The sequence below is a fragment of the Dermacentor variabilis genome, chromosome 6 (genome assembly GCF_050947875.1).
Source record: "Dermacentor variabilis isolate Ectoservices chromosome 6, ASM5094787v1, whole genome shotgun sequence".
NCBI classification, from domain to species: domain Eukaryota; kingdom Metazoa; phylum Arthropoda; class Arachnida; order Ixodida; family Ixodidae; genus Dermacentor; species Dermacentor variabilis.
In genome coordinates, this window is record NC_134573.1 from 87,324,193 (window position 1) to 87,344,798 (window position 20,606).

At 45.4% G+C, this 20,606-nt stretch overlaps 1 protein-coding gene across 1 annotated transcript in view; it reads right to left on the minus strand.

The window, feature by feature from the left end:
• The window catches only part of LOC142586205 (thiopurine S-methyltransferase-like), a 35,973-nt gene extending 15,611 nt beyond the window's left edge, over positions 1-20,362 (minus strand). Inside the window, exons 1-3 of the mRNA XM_075697456.1 lie at positions 20,355-20,362; positions 20,132-20,261; positions 4,797-4,849 (exon numbers count right to left, since the gene is read on the minus strand). Coding sequence (XP_075553571.1) covers positions 4,797-4,849; positions 20,132-20,261; positions 20,355-20,362 — 191 coding nt within the window. The remainder of the gene's footprint in view (positions 1-4,796; positions 4,850-20,131; positions 20,262-20,354) is intronic.
• Positions 20,363-20,606: the final 244 nt, after the last annotated feature.

Consider the following 20,606-nt stretch of genomic DNA (forward strand, 5'->3'; position numbering starts at 1 on the left):
AAACTCTCAAATTGTACAGTGCAAAAGTACGGGAAGTTCCTTCGACCTCCCCCCCTACCACCCCGCTGTTTACGTGCCATCAATGACGAGGGTATTTTGGTGCAGACGGTTTCATACACGTTGAGCAAGCGGAACAAGATTACTGTTCTGCCAATGTAATAAGTGTTTGCAGAACATTTACCGTATTTTTTCCGCATGCGACAAATTAGACAATTTATTGAGAAGCGATAAAACCCCCAAGCCTGCAGATGCACTACATCTGCAGGTTTGGAGTGACGCCTGACACCCGCGAATGACGCCGAGAGCAAGTCGGGCAATACTACTCCAGGTAAAACCAAATTAGGGAGGCCCACTAAGCTTGAACAAAAACCCTCTCGCACCAGAAAAGGAATTGGCCTCCTTGGTGCAGTATTCGGCCACAACCTTCCTGTTTATATGACAATTACACCAATGGCCCTCAGTCCCCAGCAGCTACGGAGCACCTGACCAAAGCGGCAGTCAGACCTGTAACGCAGCAGGGGGTGCTTAGAATCTCTGGGTCCGGACAGGCCGCCATTGTAAACTTACCCTGTCAACCTGTAACGCCCGAACTCTGTCGAGTGAGGCTAGCCTAGCAGGACTCTTTCAGGAACTATCAGACGTTCTGGCCTTAGTAAGATTAGAAGAACTTGTGAGTTTTACGCATTGGTAAATAACAGTCATGTCCTCTGCTATGGAGGTCTCCCTGATAAGAAGCAATACGGAGTAGGATTCCGAATTCCTAAGAACATAGCGGGCAACATTTAACAATTTTACAGCATTATTCAAAGGGTAACAGAAGTCGTAATCAAATTTAGTAGGAGGTATAGATTAAAAGTAGTACAACCCTACGCTCCAACATTCAGTCACGACAATGAGGAAGTAGATCCGCTTTATGAAGATGTTCAATTACGGATGAGAAAAGTGCAAACTCGGTATTCAGTAGTTATACGTGACTTCAATGCAAAAGTGTGGGAAAACAGCCGGGTGAACAGGAGTTTGGCAACTGCGGCGTCGACTCTAGAAACGCTAGGGGAGAGGTGCTGGTAGAATTCGCCGAAAGGAATAAGCTTAATAATAATGAACGCCTTTTTTCAGGAAACCTATCTACAGAAAATGGGCCTGGAAAAGCCCAAATAATAAAACAAGAAATGAAATTCATTTCATACTTTTTGCTGATCTCAGCATAGTGCAAGATGTAGAAGCGATAGGTAGGGTAAAGTGCCGTGATTATAGGTTAGTGAGGGCTGTAGGATTCGCCTCAACTTGAACAGAGAAAATGCAAAATTGGTCAGGAAGATAGAGGTCAAATTAAAGACGGTAAGGATAAAAATCAGGCAAATTCAGGCTAGTACTGGGAAAGAAATGTACAGCCTTAGAACAGAGACGAAGATGACATAGAGGCAATGAATGAAGCTGTAGCAAGGTTCGCTTCAGAGGCAGCAAGTGAAGTGGGAGGTAAGGCACCAAGGTAACCAGTAGGCAAGGTCTCCCAAGTAACAGAGTACCCAATAAATAAACAACAAAGAATGAATATATCCAACTGAAGCGATAAGGTAGAATTCAGAGAACTGTCACAACTGATCTACAAGGCGAAAATAGGTGATATTAGAAATTAAAACGCTGAAGAAGCCGTAAAAAATGGACACCGCCTGAAATGAATGAGAAGGAAACTTGGCATAGGACAAACCCAGATGTCTGCACTGAAAGATGAGAAGGGTAATATCATGAGCAATTTCGGAGGTATAATAAAAGCAGCGGAAGAATTCTATACTGACCTGTACAGTACCCAGAAGACTCATGAGTACTCCATTCGAAACAATAATGAACAGGATACAGAAACTCCTCCTATTTATGGATGAGGTCAGAAAAGCCTTGCAAGAGAAGAAACAGGGAAAAGCGGCAGGAGAAGATGGAATAACATTCGATTTAATCAAACGTGGAGGAGACATAATGCTAGAAAAACTGGCCGCTATTTATACAAAGTGTCTGCCGACTGCAAGGGTCCCAGATGACTGGATGAATGCAAACCTTAATCTAATCCACAAAAAGGGAGACGTTAAAGAACTGAAAACTTATAGGCCCATGATTTTACTCCTAGTAATACATAATATATTTACCAAAATAGGTTCCAATAGAATAAGGGCAACACTGGACTTCAGTCAACCAAGATAACAGGCTTGCTTCATGAAGGCATACTCTACAATGGATCACATCCATGCCATTATTCAGGTAATCAACAAATCCGCAGCGTAGAAGAAACCTCTCTATATGGCTTTCATAGATTACGAATAGCATTTGATTTAGTAGAGTTACCTGCAGTCATAGAGTCATTACGTAATCAAAGAGTGCATACCGCTTCCATAAATACCTCCGCATATATCTCGAGACTCCACCGCCACCTAAGTTCTACACAAAGAATGTAGGAAGATATTATGAAGAATGGGTCAGACAAGGAGACACACTCTCTCCAATGTTATTCACCGCGTGCGTGGATGAAGTATTCATGGTATTAAACAGGTAAGGTGTAGAAGTAGAGATTGACGGTGAATATTTCACCAACCTTCGGTTTACCGATAACAGTGTCCTATTCATCAACACTGCAGACGAGTTACGACAAATGATTGAGGACCTTAACATGGAAAGTGTAAGAGTGGGGTTGAACATTATTATGTAGAAGACAAAGGTAAGGATGAACAACCGGGCAAGGGAACAAGAGTTCAGAATCGCAAGTCAGCCTCTAAAGTCTGTGAAGGAGTACGTTAAGCTAGGTCAACTAATCACAGGAAACCCTAAACACGAGATGAAAATTGACAGAAGAATAAAAATGGGTTGGATCGAATACAGCACACATCGTGAGCTACAGACTGGAAGCTTACCGTTATAATTGAAAATGAAGTTATACAAAGAGTGCATTTTATCTGTGCTGACATATGGGGAAGAGACTTGGAGACTGACAAAGAAGCTTGAGAACAAGTTAAGGACCCCGCAAAGAGCGATGGAATGAAGAATGCTAGGCATAACTTTAAGAGACAGAATGAGAGCGGTTTGGATCAGAGAGCAAACGGGTATAGACGATATTGTAATTGACATATAAAACAAATAAATGGCGCTGGAAAGCTACTCGAATGCTCAGATTAGATAACCATTGGACCATTAGGGTGATAGAACGGGTACCAAAAGAAGGGAAGCGTAGTAGAGGACGGCAGAAGACTAGGTGGTGCGACGAAATTAGGAAATTTGAGGGTGCTAGTTGGATTGGTTGACTCAGGACAGGGGTAATTGGAGATCGCAGGGTGAGGCCTTCGTCCTGCAGTGGACATAAAATAGGCGCTGATGATGACGTAAACCCTTTTCATGAAAGCTTTTCTAAGAAAGTTCAGAAAAAATTCTGAGCTATGCTGAAAGGTAACATAGGCGGAGCATTGTGACTGTCGAGCATAGTTTCTAATTTTTTAGAAAAATATTGAATGACCGGAAAGGTACTACTTTCTTGTTGCAATAATTGTTCTTTACAACAGTTTATGTATGGGAAGTCGTGCATGATCGCTCTGTGGTAACAAGTGGTCACTCTGAGCATCCATAGAAGGGGTCTCTCGCTGTCGCCATTAATTCGTGTTTGTTACTAGTATGAGTATAGGATGCCGTTTTTTACGCGGATATTTAACCATGGTTAGGGTATTACACCTGTCTCGGGTCTTTCAGCACTTAAATATTTGACTGTGCAGAAGAAAGTCAAAATCACCTGCGCTGCTTTGTCACTTAGTTGGAGAGCAGCAATGATTAGTCATATGGCCATAAACATATTCCCATTTGCTGCTCCTTACAGTCTCTAATGTCAACTCCTAACAAAATTCTTCCAGACAAATTTGCATTTTGTTAATCGCGCAATTACTTTTTTGCCTCAGGAATGAGAAAACAAGAGAATGTTGGCGCCTAGTGCTTTCATCGTCGACGTTTAAAAAGTGTAACGACGTTCTACATAATTTGAAATAATGTTATTTCATACACTACATTAAATTTCTCAAGGCGCCTGCTAATGATTAGATTAATATATAGCCGCACTTCTCCATCTGAATTGACAAAAGCTATTCAAAACGTTTTCTGTCAACCCCGACATAATGTTGTGTGCTGAAGACCGACAGACACAGAAAATGTCATCCCATGCCTGCCAACCCTAATAATTTTCAATGTTACAGAATGCACAAGCCTAAGAAAGAATACCACTAACTTTTGGTTAAAGTAATACCAGTGACATTAGGCCGCGTGACTTCAGACTAGTAGGTGTTAGGAAAAGCTAAACCGTCTTCAACAGTGATAGGAATTCTGATAAAATGAAGGTTGAATATCGTCACACTGTCTTTTATCTCCAACAGTTTGTCTAGGAAAAGACATACAGAAAGCAACGCAAACGATTGACTACAGGGCGTAGAACAGCTTTTAGTTATTGAAAATACACTTGTTCATTTTATCGCTTGAAAACGTAAGTTACCGACATTTATTCCATCCCTTTTGTCCGCAAATTCAATGTGACCCTGCATAAACTGTCATTTCGATGACAATATGGTGTGAAGTGTACCTGTGCTTTTCCTGCGAAGATAAATACGGAAAGGTATTTACTTTCGTCTCTCAATAAATTTCGAACATATTTTTTTCATTAAACTAGAGGAACAAATCGTAAGGGCGATATGTTTTTGTATTTCATAAAGAGCATAAATTATTAACGTTTCCGACGTATTCAAAAGAAGGTATTAATAAGAAATTCAAGCTGTTCTTACTTGTGAAAGTTGAATATGTTGCAGATAAACACTTGCAGCCGATGGTCAGTTGTCTACGCATGAAAGGAAGGAAAGAAACGTATAGAAAGTTACGTCATTCCACATCATAATACTGACATGGCTATTAAAATTACCCTGAATAGGTCCCTAACAAACAAATTCACCAATATTGCTTTTATTTCCACGGAAACAGTCCTCTCACATCAGGCCACGTGTACTCTGGATCATTACCAAAAAACAATTTCAACGTTTCTTTATTTATTCAATTAATTTATTTTGGTTTATAGATTATTATTCAATTGATTATTCGATTTATTCAATTCTTTAATTGAAAATGCCGCTGAGTGAGTTTTACGATAAGGCTGTACGACATGAATATTCAAGTTTTATTGCTGAAACGACATGCTTATGCGTAGACTCGTAGCATACCGCACTTGGCCTTTCGTTCGCAATTGGGGGCTTATTTCTTTGACAGACAGTACTTCGCATTAACAAGTCCATTTAGGTTCCAACTTTCCTTTATGGCATTTATGATGTCTGTACCATACGTCATTCACAAAAGGCGAACTGCCTCATCGTGCCATTTCGGTTCTACATTGGCAATAGTTATGATGTTCCGCTATTGAATGTCCGCACGTTCTAATATTGCATAATCAACTGTCACGTTCTGATTCATTACTCTTCCCTTCCTTTTCCTTAAAGCCCCGTGAGCGAAATTATCTAACGAAGATGTAAGCATGCAGGCAATATTGCGGCCTCCTCTCAGACAATGGCTCCGCCGAGGTAGCATTCCTGCTGCTTTTATATATTGAGACATAAAACTGCAACCGTGACAGTTTTGTGACTCAATTTAATGTGCTTTACTTAAACTTTAAATGTTTGCAATTTGCTCGTCAGAAGAGTGCGCGGGAGAAATAGGAAAGTCAAGAAGGTTAACGAAACACAAGATTCTGGTTCGCTATCTAAAGTAGGTATTTGGGAACGTTTGGTTTGAAAAAGCGAAGGAAGAATAAAAAGAAATTAACTACTCAAGGCGCTTAGTCTATCAATTGAAGAACAATAAACACAATAATTATTTCATCCTCGTCCGATGGAATGTTCTCACGCCGGTGTATTATGATTACCTCTGCCGACAAAGGTCCGTCATCAAACTTGCTGAGCACATTGGTAATCCTTGAGACCTTTCTAATAGCCTGTCCAAACACTAAGTCAAACAATTCCATTCAACCTTTCCACATAACTTATCTAATAAAATGAGTTACGTTTATTTACCATGGAACTTTGTGATTGGTCTAACAATGAGGTGCAAAGAAGTTACGAAGTGATGACCTATCAATTGACGCTCGACGTTAACCAACAATCGCCCAGCATGTGAAGAAGCCATTTAACCGACACATGTGGTGTATCGCCTAGCGTGCTATGGCACATATCGTGCTAATTCACCACGACGTAGAACATAGCTTCGCGAAGCTTCGTGCAATTGTCAAATGGCGCTAGGCAAAGAGTGGAGTGAACCGTCTCTGGGAGCGTTGCGTATCAGTCTACTATTTCACGAAACTATTAAAACAACAACTGGAGATAAAACTGTCCTGTATGTACAGTGTGCCCCTCCCCCCCTCTCTCTCCGTTTTCTTTAGAGGAGAGGTTGTGGGGTTAGGAACTGGCGACTTCGAGGCGACAGCCAGCGGCTGAGTAGGTGCCTCTGAGCAGCAACTTCAGCATGTAGTGAGCGGGAGCGAGGAGACCAACAGTCAGGTCCAGGCTCCCGATGACGGCCGTGACGAAAGCTAGTTCGGCAATACTATCGGCAGTGGCAGCAGCGGGAAATGTGGCAGTAGCGGAAATGTAGTCATGCCCTTTGCTTGGGCCATGGCTGATACAAAGCGGCCTTGGTTTGGGTCGCCGTCCGGGAGCAGTTCTATATGCTCGAGTAGTTTACCGCACTCGGACGGATAAGTATTTTCATCAAATACGGGCCGTATACCACGAGATGTCGAACATAACCCCCGTGGGAAGGAGGCGCAGGTCGCTTTGGGCAGGCACGGCGCTCCAATGCAGGATGCCGCTGTCGCTGTCTTGAACTCTATCCAAGCGCACTCACGTCCTTTCACAGTGCGGAGGATTTTCAAAACTAGATCATCGATGTCCTGTGAGATTTCAACTGCAAAGTTGCAAACAATCACCATCCCCAGATTTTAGACCTTTTGAGGCAGTTATTGCGGGAGTATTCGGACAAGCATGCGTTGGCGGCTAGACAGTGTTGCAGCACTGACGATCTTCGAGGCCAGCTGGCACTGGTACGTGAAGCACCCGGCGCCTTGCACTGCTCGGGTGCTGCTCATTCAGTAGCGCCTGTGGCGTGCTAGGCTACTGAGGCCCTCGTGGGCACGCCTTCGGGCGCTGTGTTGGTGCCTGGTGTCGGAGCTTCCGACGCTCCGCCGGCCTTGGTGCCTGCCTTCAATGAAGACGCCCTCAACACCCCGATTATGCAAGACCATGCCATCTTCAGTTTCCTAACGCCAATAGTACCGACGACAACAACTGCCATCGGCCTTAATGAAATGAAGGGCCTCATAACGTAAACCTATTCCAACATAATTTTATTTCAATCTCCTGACGTCAAATTTGCGTAACCATCGACGCAAGCACCGGGTGGTCACTTACAGGGTTGTCAGAACACACCAATCAAACACTCTCCTCGTTCGTAGGAGGTCACTTTTGTTTGCTTGAAAAATGAATAACATTGCCTACACTGAGCGGCTCCCTCAAGCAGAGAGTGATTTGATAGGGCAGAGCCAGTCCACTGAAAATCAATAACACGATGAAGAGGGTGGTGCCCTGGCGTCTACGATTGGTCTGCTTTCCCTTACTTTGCTTGCGGCGGCTGGTCGAAATTCGCGGTGTCATGCAACGGAAGCTTGAGAACGACGCTAAAACGGATCCTCAGCGAAGATGAGTTAGCCGAATACGGTCATAAACGTGCCGAAAGTGCTGAAAAACGTTACACGGCCGCACAAGAAGTTTTATTATACGCATATAAATCCATGCTCTCAGGCAGGTGCTAGTAGCCAGCGCCTGAGCGATCGGCGTCGGCGGCAGCCATCTTTTATTGGTTTCCGAATGGGGCAGCCTGCTGCTAATCAGAAGAAAATTCAGTTTTGGTCGGCACATTAATGCATCTTTATCGCGTACACGTCACTTTGACGCGGTGAGTTTGTGCGGTTTTGTGACGTCGCGTGACAGGCAGGTGAAGTGGGTGCAGCCCGAAAATTTTGACCAATAGCCGGGGGCTAATGGCGAATAGGCGTCAAATCAGAAATAACTGTTTTTCTTTTTGCGTTCAAATCATGCATAATGAGTGTATACCCATCATATCAGATGGGGAGGTATCGCGGTTATCGTGACGTCGCGTGACAGAGTGACAGACAGCTGAAGGGGGGCTGGCCCAAAAAAGTTTTTGACCTATCGCGGAGGGCTGATAGCAGAAATGGAATATAAACATTTGGAATAGTTTTACGTTATAGATCCCCAAATGTCGATCTTGTAACAGAACAGGGGCCCTATAACGTAAAACTATTCCAATATGTTTCTATTCCAATATCCTGACGTCAAATTTACGTAACCACCGACGCAAGCACCAGGTGGTCACCCGCAGGGTTGTTTGTACAGACCAATCTTACACTCTCCTCGTTCATAGGAGGTCACGTTTGTTTGCTTGAAAAACGAATAACATTGCCTACACTGAGCGGCATGTCGTATCTAATTGGCTGACAAGAGGCGAGGAGAACGCTCAAGTGGAGAGGGATCCGCTGGGGCGGAGCCAGTGCGCTGAAAATCGATAACCGATGAAGAGGGTGGTGCCGGCGCCTACGATTGGTCGGCTTTCCCGTACTTAGCTTGTGGTGGCTGATCGAAACTCGCGGTGGCATGCAACGGAAGCTTAAGAATGACGCTAAAGCAGACCCTCAGCAAAGAAGAGTTGGCAGAATGAGGCGGTAAACGTGCCTAAAGTGCTCGAAAACGTTACACGGCTACGCAAGAAGTTTTATTATGCGCAAATACACCCATGCTCTCCGGCAGGTGCGAGTAGCCAGCGTCTCAGCGATCGGCGGCAGCCATCTTATATTCCTTTCGGAAAGGGGCAGTCTGCGGCTGTTCCGAAAATATTCAGCTTTGTTCGGCATATTAATGCATCTTTATCGCGTACACGTCACTTTGACGCGGTGAGTTTGTGCGGTTTTGTGACGTCGCGTGACAGGCAGGTGCAGTGGGTGCAGCCCGAAAACTTTTTACCAATAGCCGAAGGCTAATGGCGAAAAGGTGTCGAATCAGAAATAACTGTTTTTCTTTTTTCTGTCAAATCATGCATAATCAGTGTGTACACATTATATAAGATGGGGAGCTATCACGCTTTTCGTGACGTCGCGTGACAGACAGGTGAAGTGGGGGTGGTCGAGAAAGTTTTTGACCAATCGTGGAGGGCTGATAGCGGAATTGGAATAGAAAAGTTTGGAATAGTTTTACGTTATAGCGCCCCAGCTTGCTGACATCTTGGCTCACAAGAAGCCACAGTTACCAAGCAACCATGGACTTGTTAAAGGCGGCACTCGAACGCAACCTGGGGACAAACACGTCCATGTCCATCGATGTTGCTAAGAATGCCACACACAAAACATGCGAGCGTTGACTCCGTCGTCTCTGCTCTAATTTATTAGCACATATAAATGCGCACAACACTGTCTTAGCACTCGACCCCTCACTGTGTGCCACTCGCGTGTCCTTCGAAGAAGGTTCCGGTAACTTCTCGGGAAATATTGTAAGTAAACCCTACAGCATACCGCGCGTTCATAAAGAGCGGACGCATTATGGAAGACTGAACATCAGCCGCTGCAATTGATTACTTGCACGTGCATACGTGCACATTCCGTGCTTCGTACGCACGTCACAGCCGCGTCGGTCCGGTGCGACAACAGGCCGATAAGACCGTCTGCAGACGTGGCACGGGCCAACATCTGGGTGCGGGCTGCATTGCCCCCATGGGCCATCCAGCGGTCTGAATGTCGAAAAGCGGGCAGACCATGCTCGCATCCAAAGGAAGAGAAACTCTGCTCTATCCTGGTTAGTAGAATTGCCCACATGAGGGCAAGAATGGACTACGGATAACTGGTAAAACATTGTTTGTGGGGCATCGTGTGGCGGTCTCGGCACGTCTGCGACTATCGGCTGAGATCGCGTACACGCGTGTCATGCCAGTCTACCGATATCGAACGCGTGCTCGTGATACCGCGAGCTTCCTTCCATCCCACTCCAGCCATTCTGCCAATTTAATTTGCTGTCCCCATGAGGGGAGGACGCTAGGGGGCGCGATGTAGAGAAGTCGCGTTCACATTGAGCTCAAACGTAAATGTTCATATCTTCGGGAGTTTGAATCCTACATTGCAAATTCAAGAACGACAAGAAGCGCGAACACCCGGGAATCACGGGAACAACCACCATCATCACGGTAACACCACTTGTCTAATCTCCGCAGAGTTTGAATTTGGTTAAACAGGTAGGAGAGGAGGACGGAGAAAAGATGGACGCCGGCGCTTTCTCCGATAAAGAAGAAACCGAAGAGGGCTAGTGCCACTCCATAGGCGGCAGATACGCGCCGGAGGAGAAGGTAGAAGAAGTATTATCGAGAAAAAGGGCACGAAAACCCTTAAACCAAAAGAAAAACAAGGCCATGGGAGACCGGACGGCAGACAAGCTTCAAGTTTGCCTGCCATCGGGCACAGAGAAGATTATCCTCGGACCAGCAGGAGGAACCGACAGCATGAAAAAGAAGCTGGGTGTTCTCGCCGGAAACGCCATGCTTAAGGCGGCCGGGCCATCCCCATAGCAGAAGACGACATTGTCTTCAACAAAACAACGAAAAACAACCGAGCAATCCTTATATAAACCCAGAATAAAGAAAGGGCAGAAGCTTTCGCCTAGATCAGAAACATCCGAGCCGGAGAAGAAGATATCGAAATGACTGACCACCTGTCGATTCCCGAAGGGGCCAAAGGCGTCATCTACGGGTTTAACATAGAGCTGACGGAAGAACAAACACAATACGTTGGACAGCCCGTGGAACCATATGCATACGGCAGTAAGGACATGAAGGACAAGCGCATGAAGGACATGCGAATCGGTCATCGTTAACTTCAATGAGCTGGAAGTACCGAAGGCCGCAAAATTTTTCAGTCAATGGATTCCATGATCCTATAAAAGAAGAAGTACAACGGGAGCTACGGATGCGGTAATATTCAATGCACGCAAGGCGTCGGCCCAGACCCAACAAGCACCCGCTGCAGACGCTGTGGGCTGAGAAATCATCCGGAGGATCACGCCTGTGAGCCGAAGTGTCTCCTTCGCGGGAAGGAGCATCGGTTAGGCGACCCGACATGCAGGAAGCCCCACTGGGTTACAGGTAGCTCCACTGGCTTAAACAACGCGACTAGGCCTGGAGCGAGGCCAGGGCCGATCAAAACAAGGGAGGAGTGACCGCGGGTAGAAGCAGGCCGAAAACACGGGTCACGCTACGGCCTACGGACAAAAGGCAACGATCCAAGTCCAGGGACAGAAGAGCATCCAGGCCGCCACCCGAGGACAACCAGACCTACTGGCCGGGCCTTCAGAAACCAGGGGACACGAGGACCCACTCTGGTATGCCTGTCAGCTTCGCTAACGAGGACTCCCAAGGTAAGATGCCAGAATTAGAGGCACAGGCCAATTTACTTAAGAAAGACATGGAAAAGGAGAGATGAGGAAAATCTCCAACTAAAAGACGAAATCACAACATCAACTGAAGCAGTAAATCAACTCAAAGAGCAAGTTGGGCACCTAACCAACCCAACCGTGCGATCTACACAGGCGGCACCAACAAGGCCGCTTACCCCAGTCCATGGAATAGCCCTCACCTCCCCCCCCCCCACACGCAGGATGAGGGCAGCATGGTGGTAGATACGGTAGGAACCGCGAACAGGAAGGTAGAGGAGCACGAAACGGCTCCACCCGAAGAAGAAAAAAGATGAACAGAAAGATTAACGAGGACAAACTAGAGGCACGCCTCAAGGAACACGAATACAGCATGCTAACCAAACTAAAGCGCTATCATATACAAGAAAGTCCACGCTACATCAAACCATAGAACGGTCTTCTGACCGGCTAGGAGGCGAAGAATCAGCTCATCCCGATCCGGAGCCTTCCTTGATCCCGGAAGCCCTGTTCTCTCCCTCATCATGGCCAAGACAGGAATTATAATTTGGCACTTGAACTGCATGATGTTCCAGAAGAAAAAGGCCTTGCTGCAACAGCCCATTCTAAATCAAGGAGAGCCTCCGCTTGCCGTGGCGTTACAAGAAACAGGAAAACCCCCAGTTAAAATTTCAGTGTACCGAACATTCGACAGTGGGAGGGGGGATAAATATAGAGTAGCCATCTAGAGTTGGAAATGTTCTAGTTCTCGAAGTTTCTTAGAGTACAGAAAAATTCCGCGATAAAGACGAGCTCATGTGACAATTACATGACCTTTACGCCGTTCAAATACTATGTTTTCGCCCTTTCGTTACGTGAAGGCTCTTTCCGGTACCGGTTGGTCTAAAACCTATGCGAGAAGAAAGCACTGCTATCGGACTTCTGTAAACGAGCCCAACCTCAACCAAGTATACGCCTTTGAATATTCCATTCATCCTATTACCCAGGCGACTAAGTCTCACATGGTATTTTGCAAATGCGAACTAATCTAACGTATTTAGTGAAAGCACAGGGCCTGGAAAATCTGCATTTTGCGACGCAGTGCTGCACTTGCACAGTGCGCTCGTGGCTGAGGACCGAAGCGATTTCGCAGGCGCATGGCCTCTACCATCTCCTTCGAGTGAGTCGATTCCGTCCATGGCAGGCGTTCCGCTTGTCAGTTGAATAGGGCGCAAGTCGTTTCTCTTAGACTGTTGCAGACCGGCACATATCCGTGTACGGTCGTTCCGTACGATGTTTACACCGGCGTATATCGCGACGACGCCTGCCCGTCCTGCGGGCAGACTTCCATTCTAGCACACATGCTCTGGGAGTTCGAGGTACCCCAAGTTCAGCAAGGAGGAGTGGGACTTGCTTCTGCGTAGCCCCGCTCTAGACAAGCAAATCGTGGCTGTTCGATGTGCCCGCGACCGGGGCAATCGGCTAGAGCTACCGGTTCCGACTTGAGACTAGCCGGGTGCGCGACGAGTTGGCGTCCTTGCCAGACCTCCAATAAAGTTCATTCACTCACTTGTGAGCGTCGCCGTTCTGGCTGCCACGCGCACGGAACGCCTTTTGAACATTCATCATCATCATCAGCCTCGTTACGCCCACTGCAGGGCAAAGGCCTCTCCCATATTTCTCCAACAGCCCCGGTCATGTACTAATTGTGGCCATGCCGTCCCTGCAAACTTCTTAATCTCATCCGCCCACCTAACTTTCTGCCGCCCCCTGCTACGCTTCCCTTCCCTTGGAATCCAGTCCGTAACCCTTAATGACCATCGGGTATCTTCCCTCTTCATCACATGTCCTGCCCATGCCCATTTCTTTTTCTTGATTTCAACTAAGATGTCATTACCTCGCGTTTGTTCTCTCACCCAATCTGCTCTTTTCTTATCCCTTAACGTTACACCTATCATTCTTCTTTCCATAGCTCGTTGCGTCGTCCTCAATTTGAGTAGAACCCTTTTCGTAAGCCTCTATATTTCTGCCCCGTAGGTGAGTACTGGTAAGACACAGCTATTACACACTTATCTCTTGAGGGATAATGGCAACCTGCTGTTCATGATCTGAGAATGCCTGCCAAACGCAGCCCAGCCCATTCTTATTCTTCTGATTATTTCCGTCTCATGATCCGGATCCGCAGTCACTACCTGCCCTAAGTAGATGTATTCCCTTGCGACTTCCAGTGCGTCGCTGCCTATTATAAATTGCTGTTCTCTTCCGAGACTGTTAAACATTACTTTAGTTTTCTGCAGAATAATTTTTAAACCCACTCTTCTGCTTTGCCTCTCCAGGTCAGTGAGCATGCATTGCAGTTGGTCCCCTGAGTTACTAAGCAAGGCAATATGATCAGCGGATCGCAAGTTACTAAGGTATTCTCCATTAACTTTTATCCCCATTTATTCCCAATCCAGGTCTCTGAATACCTCCTGTAAACATGCTGTGGATAGCATTGGAGAGATCGTATCTCCCTGCCTGACGCCTTTCTTTATTGGGATTGTGTTGCTTTCTTTATCGAGGACTATGGTGGCTGTGGAGCCGCTATAGATATCTTTCAGTATTTTTACATACGGCTCGTCTACACCCTGATTCCGTAATGCCTCCATGACTGCTGAGGTTTCGACAGAATCAAATGCTTTCTCGTAATCAATGAAAGCTATATATAAGGGTTGATTATATTCCGCACATTTCTCTATCACCTCATTGATAGTGTGAATATGATCTATTGTTGAGTAGCCTTTACGGAATCCTGCCTGGTCCTTTGCTTGGCAGAAGTCTAAGGTGTTCCTGATTCTATTTGCGATTACCTTAGTAAATAGTTTGTAGGCAACGGACAGTAAGCTGATCGGTCTATAATTTTTCAAGTCTTTGGCATCCCCTTTCTTATGGATTAGGATTATGTTAGCGTTTTTCCAAGATTGCGGTACGCTCGACGTCATGAGGCATTGCCTATACAGGGTGGCCAGTTTCTCTAGAACAATCTGCCCACCATCCTTCAGCAAATCTGCTGTTACCTGATCCTCCCTAGCTGCCTTCCCCCTTTGCATATCTCCCAAGGCTTTCTTTACTTCTTCCGGCGTTACCTGTGCGATTTCGAGTTCCTCTAGACTATTTTCTCTTCCATTATCGTCGTGGGTGCCATTGGTACTGTATAAATCTCTATAGAACTCCTCAGCCACTGGAACTATCTCATCCATATTAGTAATGATATTGCCGGTTTTGTCTCTTAACGCATACATCTGATTCTTGCCAATTCCTAGTTTCTTCTTGACTGTTTTTAGGCTTCCTCCATTCCTGAGAGCATGTTCAATTCTATCCATATTATACTTCCTTATGTCTGCTGTCTTACGCTTGTTGATTAACTTCGAAAGTTCTGCCAGTTCTATTCTAGCTGTAGGGTTAGAGGCTTTCATACATTGGCGTTTCTTGATCAGATCTTTCGTCTCCTGCGATAGTTTACTGGTATCCTGCCTAACGGAGTTACCACCGACCTCCATTGCACACTCCTTAATGATGCCCACACGATTGTCATTCATTGCTTCAACACTAAGGTCCTCTTCCTGAGGTAAAGCCGAATACCTGTTCTGTAGCTTGATCTGGAATTCCTCTATTTTCCCTCTTACCGCTAACTCATTGATCGGCTTCTTATGTATCAGTTTCTTCCGTTCCCTTCTCAGGTCTAGGCTAATTCGAGTTCTTACCAACCTGTGGTCACTGCAGCGCACCTTGCCGAGCACGTCCACATCTTGTATGATGCCAGGGTTAGCGCAGACTATGAAGTCTATTTCATTTCTAGTCTCGCCGTTCGGGCTCCTCCACGTCCACTTTCGGCTATCCCGCTTGCGGAAGAAGGTATTCATTATCCTCATATTATTCTGTTCAGCAAAACCTACTAATAACTCTCCCCTGATATTCCTAGTGCCTATGCCATATTCCCCCACTGCCTTGTCTCCAGCCTGCTTCTTGCCTACCTTGGCATTAAAGTCGCCCATTAGTATAGTGTATTTAGTTTTCACTCTACCCATCGCCGATTCCACGTCTTCATAGAATCTTTCGGCTTCCTGGTCATCATGACTGGATGTAGGGGCGTAGACCTGTACAATCTTAATTTTGTACCTCTTATTAAGTTTCACAACAAGACCTGCCACCCTCTCGTTAATCCTATAGAATTCTTGTATGTTACCAGCTATATTCTTATTAATCAGGAATCCGACGCCTAGTTCTCTTCTCTCCGCTAAGCCCCGGTAGCACAGGACGTGCCCGGTTTTTAGCACTGTATATGCCTCTTTTGGCCTCCTAACTTCACTGAGCCCTATTATATCCCATTTACTGCCCTCTAATTCCTCCAATAGCACTGCTAGACTCGCCTCACTAGATAACGTTCTAGCGTTAAACGTTGTCAGGTTCATATTCCAATGGCGGCCTGTCCGGAGCCAGTGATTCTTAGCACCCTCTGCTGCGTTGCAGCGCTGACCGCCGCGGTGGTCAGTTGCTTCACAGCTGCTGGGGACTGAGGGCCGGGGTTTGATTGTGTTGTTCATATAGGAGGTTGTGGCCAAGTACTGCACCAGGGTGGCCAATCCTGCTCTGGTGAGGGAGTGCGTTACACTAGTGCCATAGAACATTAGTGCCATAGAAATTTGGCGCGACGCCAATGTCATGTGACACTTACGGCTGCACCTCCCGTAACCATCCCACCAGAACAGTGCGGTTTTTTATTCAATTTCCGCCGCTAAAACGTGATCCCCAGCAACCTGAACTCTGGATTAGGGCTGAGAAGTGGCAAGATGCTCAAACACGTCTACGACAGCCGTCAGCAGATTCTCGACCGTGCGAGAACCACTTTGGGACAGGTATGTATTGGCATATGTAGTATTCCTCTCTGTTTATGTCGTTGCTGTCCTTGTCGTTGCCTGTGTATGTATGTAGGCCTAGCACTATGGCACACCATAAAGCAAGACATGCAGTGGTGAAACGTAATATTTGCCCTGAGAACTACACCTCACGCCCTATCCGAGTCATGGGTTTTTTAGCTTGCTCATATTGTATTATTAGTTCTTCATTTTACGCCACGGGTGCAGTGGTGTCAGGCCAAGGAGGCGCTTGTAAAGCCTTGCCGAAGCGCTTTTTCCAGCCGTTCTTCACGCCGAAGAAGCCTCCGGGTACAAATAATTCACCAGCGGGCTCCATGGATAGCTGACGATAGTTGTTACGCTGCTTGCTTAGTCGCAAGTCTTGCGAGGGCTGGCTGTCGGCGGCGCACAGTGGCGCCTGCCAAATTGTTTTACCTGACCACCGCACGATTGCGCAACAATAACAGCAAAAGGGGGATTAAGAACCATTTAAACACGTTTCATAAAGAACAGATAAGTGCTGCAGTTGTGCCGGAAAGGCAAAGCATTGATTTCGATTGCAAATTATTCCGCAGCTATCGGACTTAAGGACAGTTGTTTTATCGCCTAGCAAACTTACTATCTAAATCGCTTACTATCTAAATCACAGGCGTGGTGCCACGTGCGCACAAGAAAACATGAACACATCTCACTCGATGACCTCACATACTCGTTGTCAAAATTCTGGGCTTAGAACGCGTGGCAGCAGCAGCGATCGAATTCACCTTCACGTTGTCTGTCGCTTCAACGTGAAAAAAGCGTCGTGAACAGAGCGCACATGAAGCTATCAGCACTCGGCGCACTCTGTCCCCATCGCAGATCACTTTAAAGACAGGACGCGTGCGGACGCGCCATAAGCAGCAGCCGCCGCAGTAGAACGCCTCCCCCTCCCTCACCTCCCCTCGGTGCCTTGCGACGATGCCTCCGACGTCGGCGGAAATGCGCCGGCTGTGTCCATATAATTGGTATCACAATACAAATATGCATTTTGTGAGCACACTGAATCCTAGGAAAGCAGACATTGCTTAACTATGCACGAAACGCTATAAGCGCCTTACAGCCAATGTCGACGGCGCATAGTTACCTTTTGTATATGGTACGATATAGCAGGCTATATTCGAGGCAAATTTTTCACCCTATTTGCCAACTCATTACCTATTTATCTCTCACGTCACTTTAAAGAAATGGTTCTCGTCGGTAAATTGAAAAAGTTCTCCCTAAACTGGCAGGTAAGTCACTAAATTTAGCAACAAAAGTGTGTAAGTGTCAGCACTGCTTGCTGCTTCCGTCGCGTACACATTACTTGACTATCATAATTAGATTTCATTTAGTGCTATACTGACGAATCTACCATACCAACCTAATGAACAAAACATAAACGTACATGGCGCAGGAAAACGACAAATTAAAAGGAAAAAAAGCAAGTGGTGTTGCCTTACAAGCATGGATTGTCACATAGAATAAAATATACAGGCCAAAGCCATGACGTCAAACTACTGTTCTCCACTCCGCAAAAACAAAAAGGTACATGCAAGAGGGTGAACGCAGTATCCAAATAAAAAAAAATAAGTGCTACATTCTGTCAGACTAAGCAAGTGAGAAAGTACGTGGAATGCGCTAGTTCCGTGGTTTATCAAATCCCACTGGATTGCGGGCAAGTGCACGTTCGGCAAACCAGACGATGTCTAAATGACAGAATATGGCAGCACAAATTTACGTGTCAGCTCCTGTGAACGCCTACAACCTTGGCTGTGCACCGCAAACAGTGCAAATGCTCTCCGCTTATAGAAAGCACCAAAAGCATTGGCGCATTAAAAAATCAAGAACAAAACAGAGCGAGGAATTTAGAAGCACTTGCGATAGCAAAAGAAAAAGGGAAGTGCGTAAGCACTCCGTCCGTGTTGCTCATCGATGCTGAGGTAGAGTTTGCCAGGGCGAACGGGTGCAAGTGATCGATGTTTTTCCGCCCACCGCATCATCACACGTCGTCACCTTCTCATATGTTTTTATATCCCCCCATCACCTTGTATATATGAATGTTTTTTTAAGAATATTAAACAAGATGGTAGTCTGCGCCACGTATGTCCACCTTTTGTTCTTTATGCTCGTCCATTGTTCCCGTCAGCGTAACACTAAGCGTCATACAAGCATGAAAGTCCACCAACTAGCACCGTTAATTCCTTTACTAAATGTTATTTAACGTTGTCTCCACTAGGCCCAGACAAACACTAATGTTCCTTCCAATTACAGAGAGGGACCTATATCTTCCGAAAGTTATGCTTTTCGTTGGTCTAGCAGTAATTACCAAAAATTTGACCATAATACAATAATATAGCCCATTTCTGAGCGACAGAAATGTAGGCAAGGAAATGACTAACAGTTTTTAAAAATTTATTCGGCCCTATTGCAGATGCTCCGAAAAAAATGATTTAAAAAACATTTTGATTCCAAAAAGCCATGTCCACTAAGGTTAACACAAGACCTTGTGGGCTGCCTCACAGCCATTTTCTTTTTTTCAACGGCCACCTCAGCTAACGTATGGCGCTCTGTTTTGAAAGCAGCGTACACTATTATAAGGTACAGAATGCTAAATCGCGCGATCGTAATCGTTCTTAACTTTTCGCGGAGTAGCACCTGGCTTGAGGGAAAGTGTCCACAATTGTGGACACTGGCAGCCAAAACCAAGATTTGCGAAAACGCTTGCAGCAATAATCCTTTTTTTAACGTTTATCTGAGCCAAGATGTGGTGTTTCCCTTTGGAAGCTCAGTAAACTGTTGCACGGCCTAAAAAAGGCGCGTGATTTCAACACCCCACTAGTTTTCCCTGAGGTGCACTTGCCATTATAAAAGTAACTCCAAATGTGGAAACTGTTAGCGAAGACCATAGAACGTGAGCAAGATGTACGTAATGTTTCGCCGTCGCTAATCATACTTACAGCTAAAAACATGTACAACATTGCTCGCTTCCGTCTCCAGAAGTCCCAGTTGTTTCATCTATGATACTCTACCCATTAGTTGATCCACTAAGCGATGGTTCTTTACTATTTCACAAGTAAAAGGCAGCACCATTGACCTTTCCACAAAGAGACTCAAGCAATGCTCAAAAATGGAATTGTTCACTTCTTTCGATCCCACATGTAATAACTGTTCAATACCTATACTCCCAGATGCTGAAGTAAAAATCTATATATTGTCCATGTGAATTATTGAGCACTCGATTGCTATAGATAAATGTTCTGGCAAACATGACATTGCTGCTTAACACCATCAACCACGGTGCCGCTAGCTTGCTGTGCTACCTCTTAAGTATTTTGCAGGCATTCTCCCATAATTTGTTATCTCAAATACCTTTGCTTGTAGGAGAACATTTATATGAAGCTCAGTGTTCTTCCTCAAATAATAAGAGTCATGAGCAATATGAATCATAAATACGAATGTCCTATGCAATTCTTTCTACTTAAAGGTACAGCTACTGTAAGGTTTACCTATTACTTTTTGTTATCTATCTAGGTTACCGCATTGACGATGTTTTCCAATGTACACTGGCCCACATGGAATGTAGAGGTGGTCTTGGCACGCAAACTGTGCCCTTCATTTCACTACTTGCTACATCAACTGATCATTCTTTGCGACTTTTGAAATTCAATTTCTGAAGCTTAGCCGACGTAAAACTTTACCTACCCTGAGTATTTTACATTTAGTGATGGGACAACTGGCCTCTTCCACTTGCAGAAAGTTCTCGGCGAAGAAGCTGCGTACGCATTCCTCCACAAACTCGACGCCAATCACGGTGTGTCCGAGGTCATAAAACCTGCATGTAAAAGAAGACAAAGTGACAAACAAAGCAAACAAAACTAAAAGGTAAAGTGACGTTCGAAGTACCACCACTCAATTTTAAGCAAACATCTGCATCTTTAGCTGTTGTGACAGCCATTTAGTAAAAGCGTTTGCTAGTTTCTTAGCATCAAAGAGTTACTCTAACATATTATTACTCACCGAGAAAGACTGTCTCGAAATTATGACTTTTAGGCAATTTGGACAACCGAGAATAAAGGAAGCCAAAGCCTTGACCTGAGAAATCGGGACATTTTATATTTCTGATGTTAGCAGCTGCTTAGCAGTGTTTTTGACCGTTCCAGTTGAAAGCATGACTACA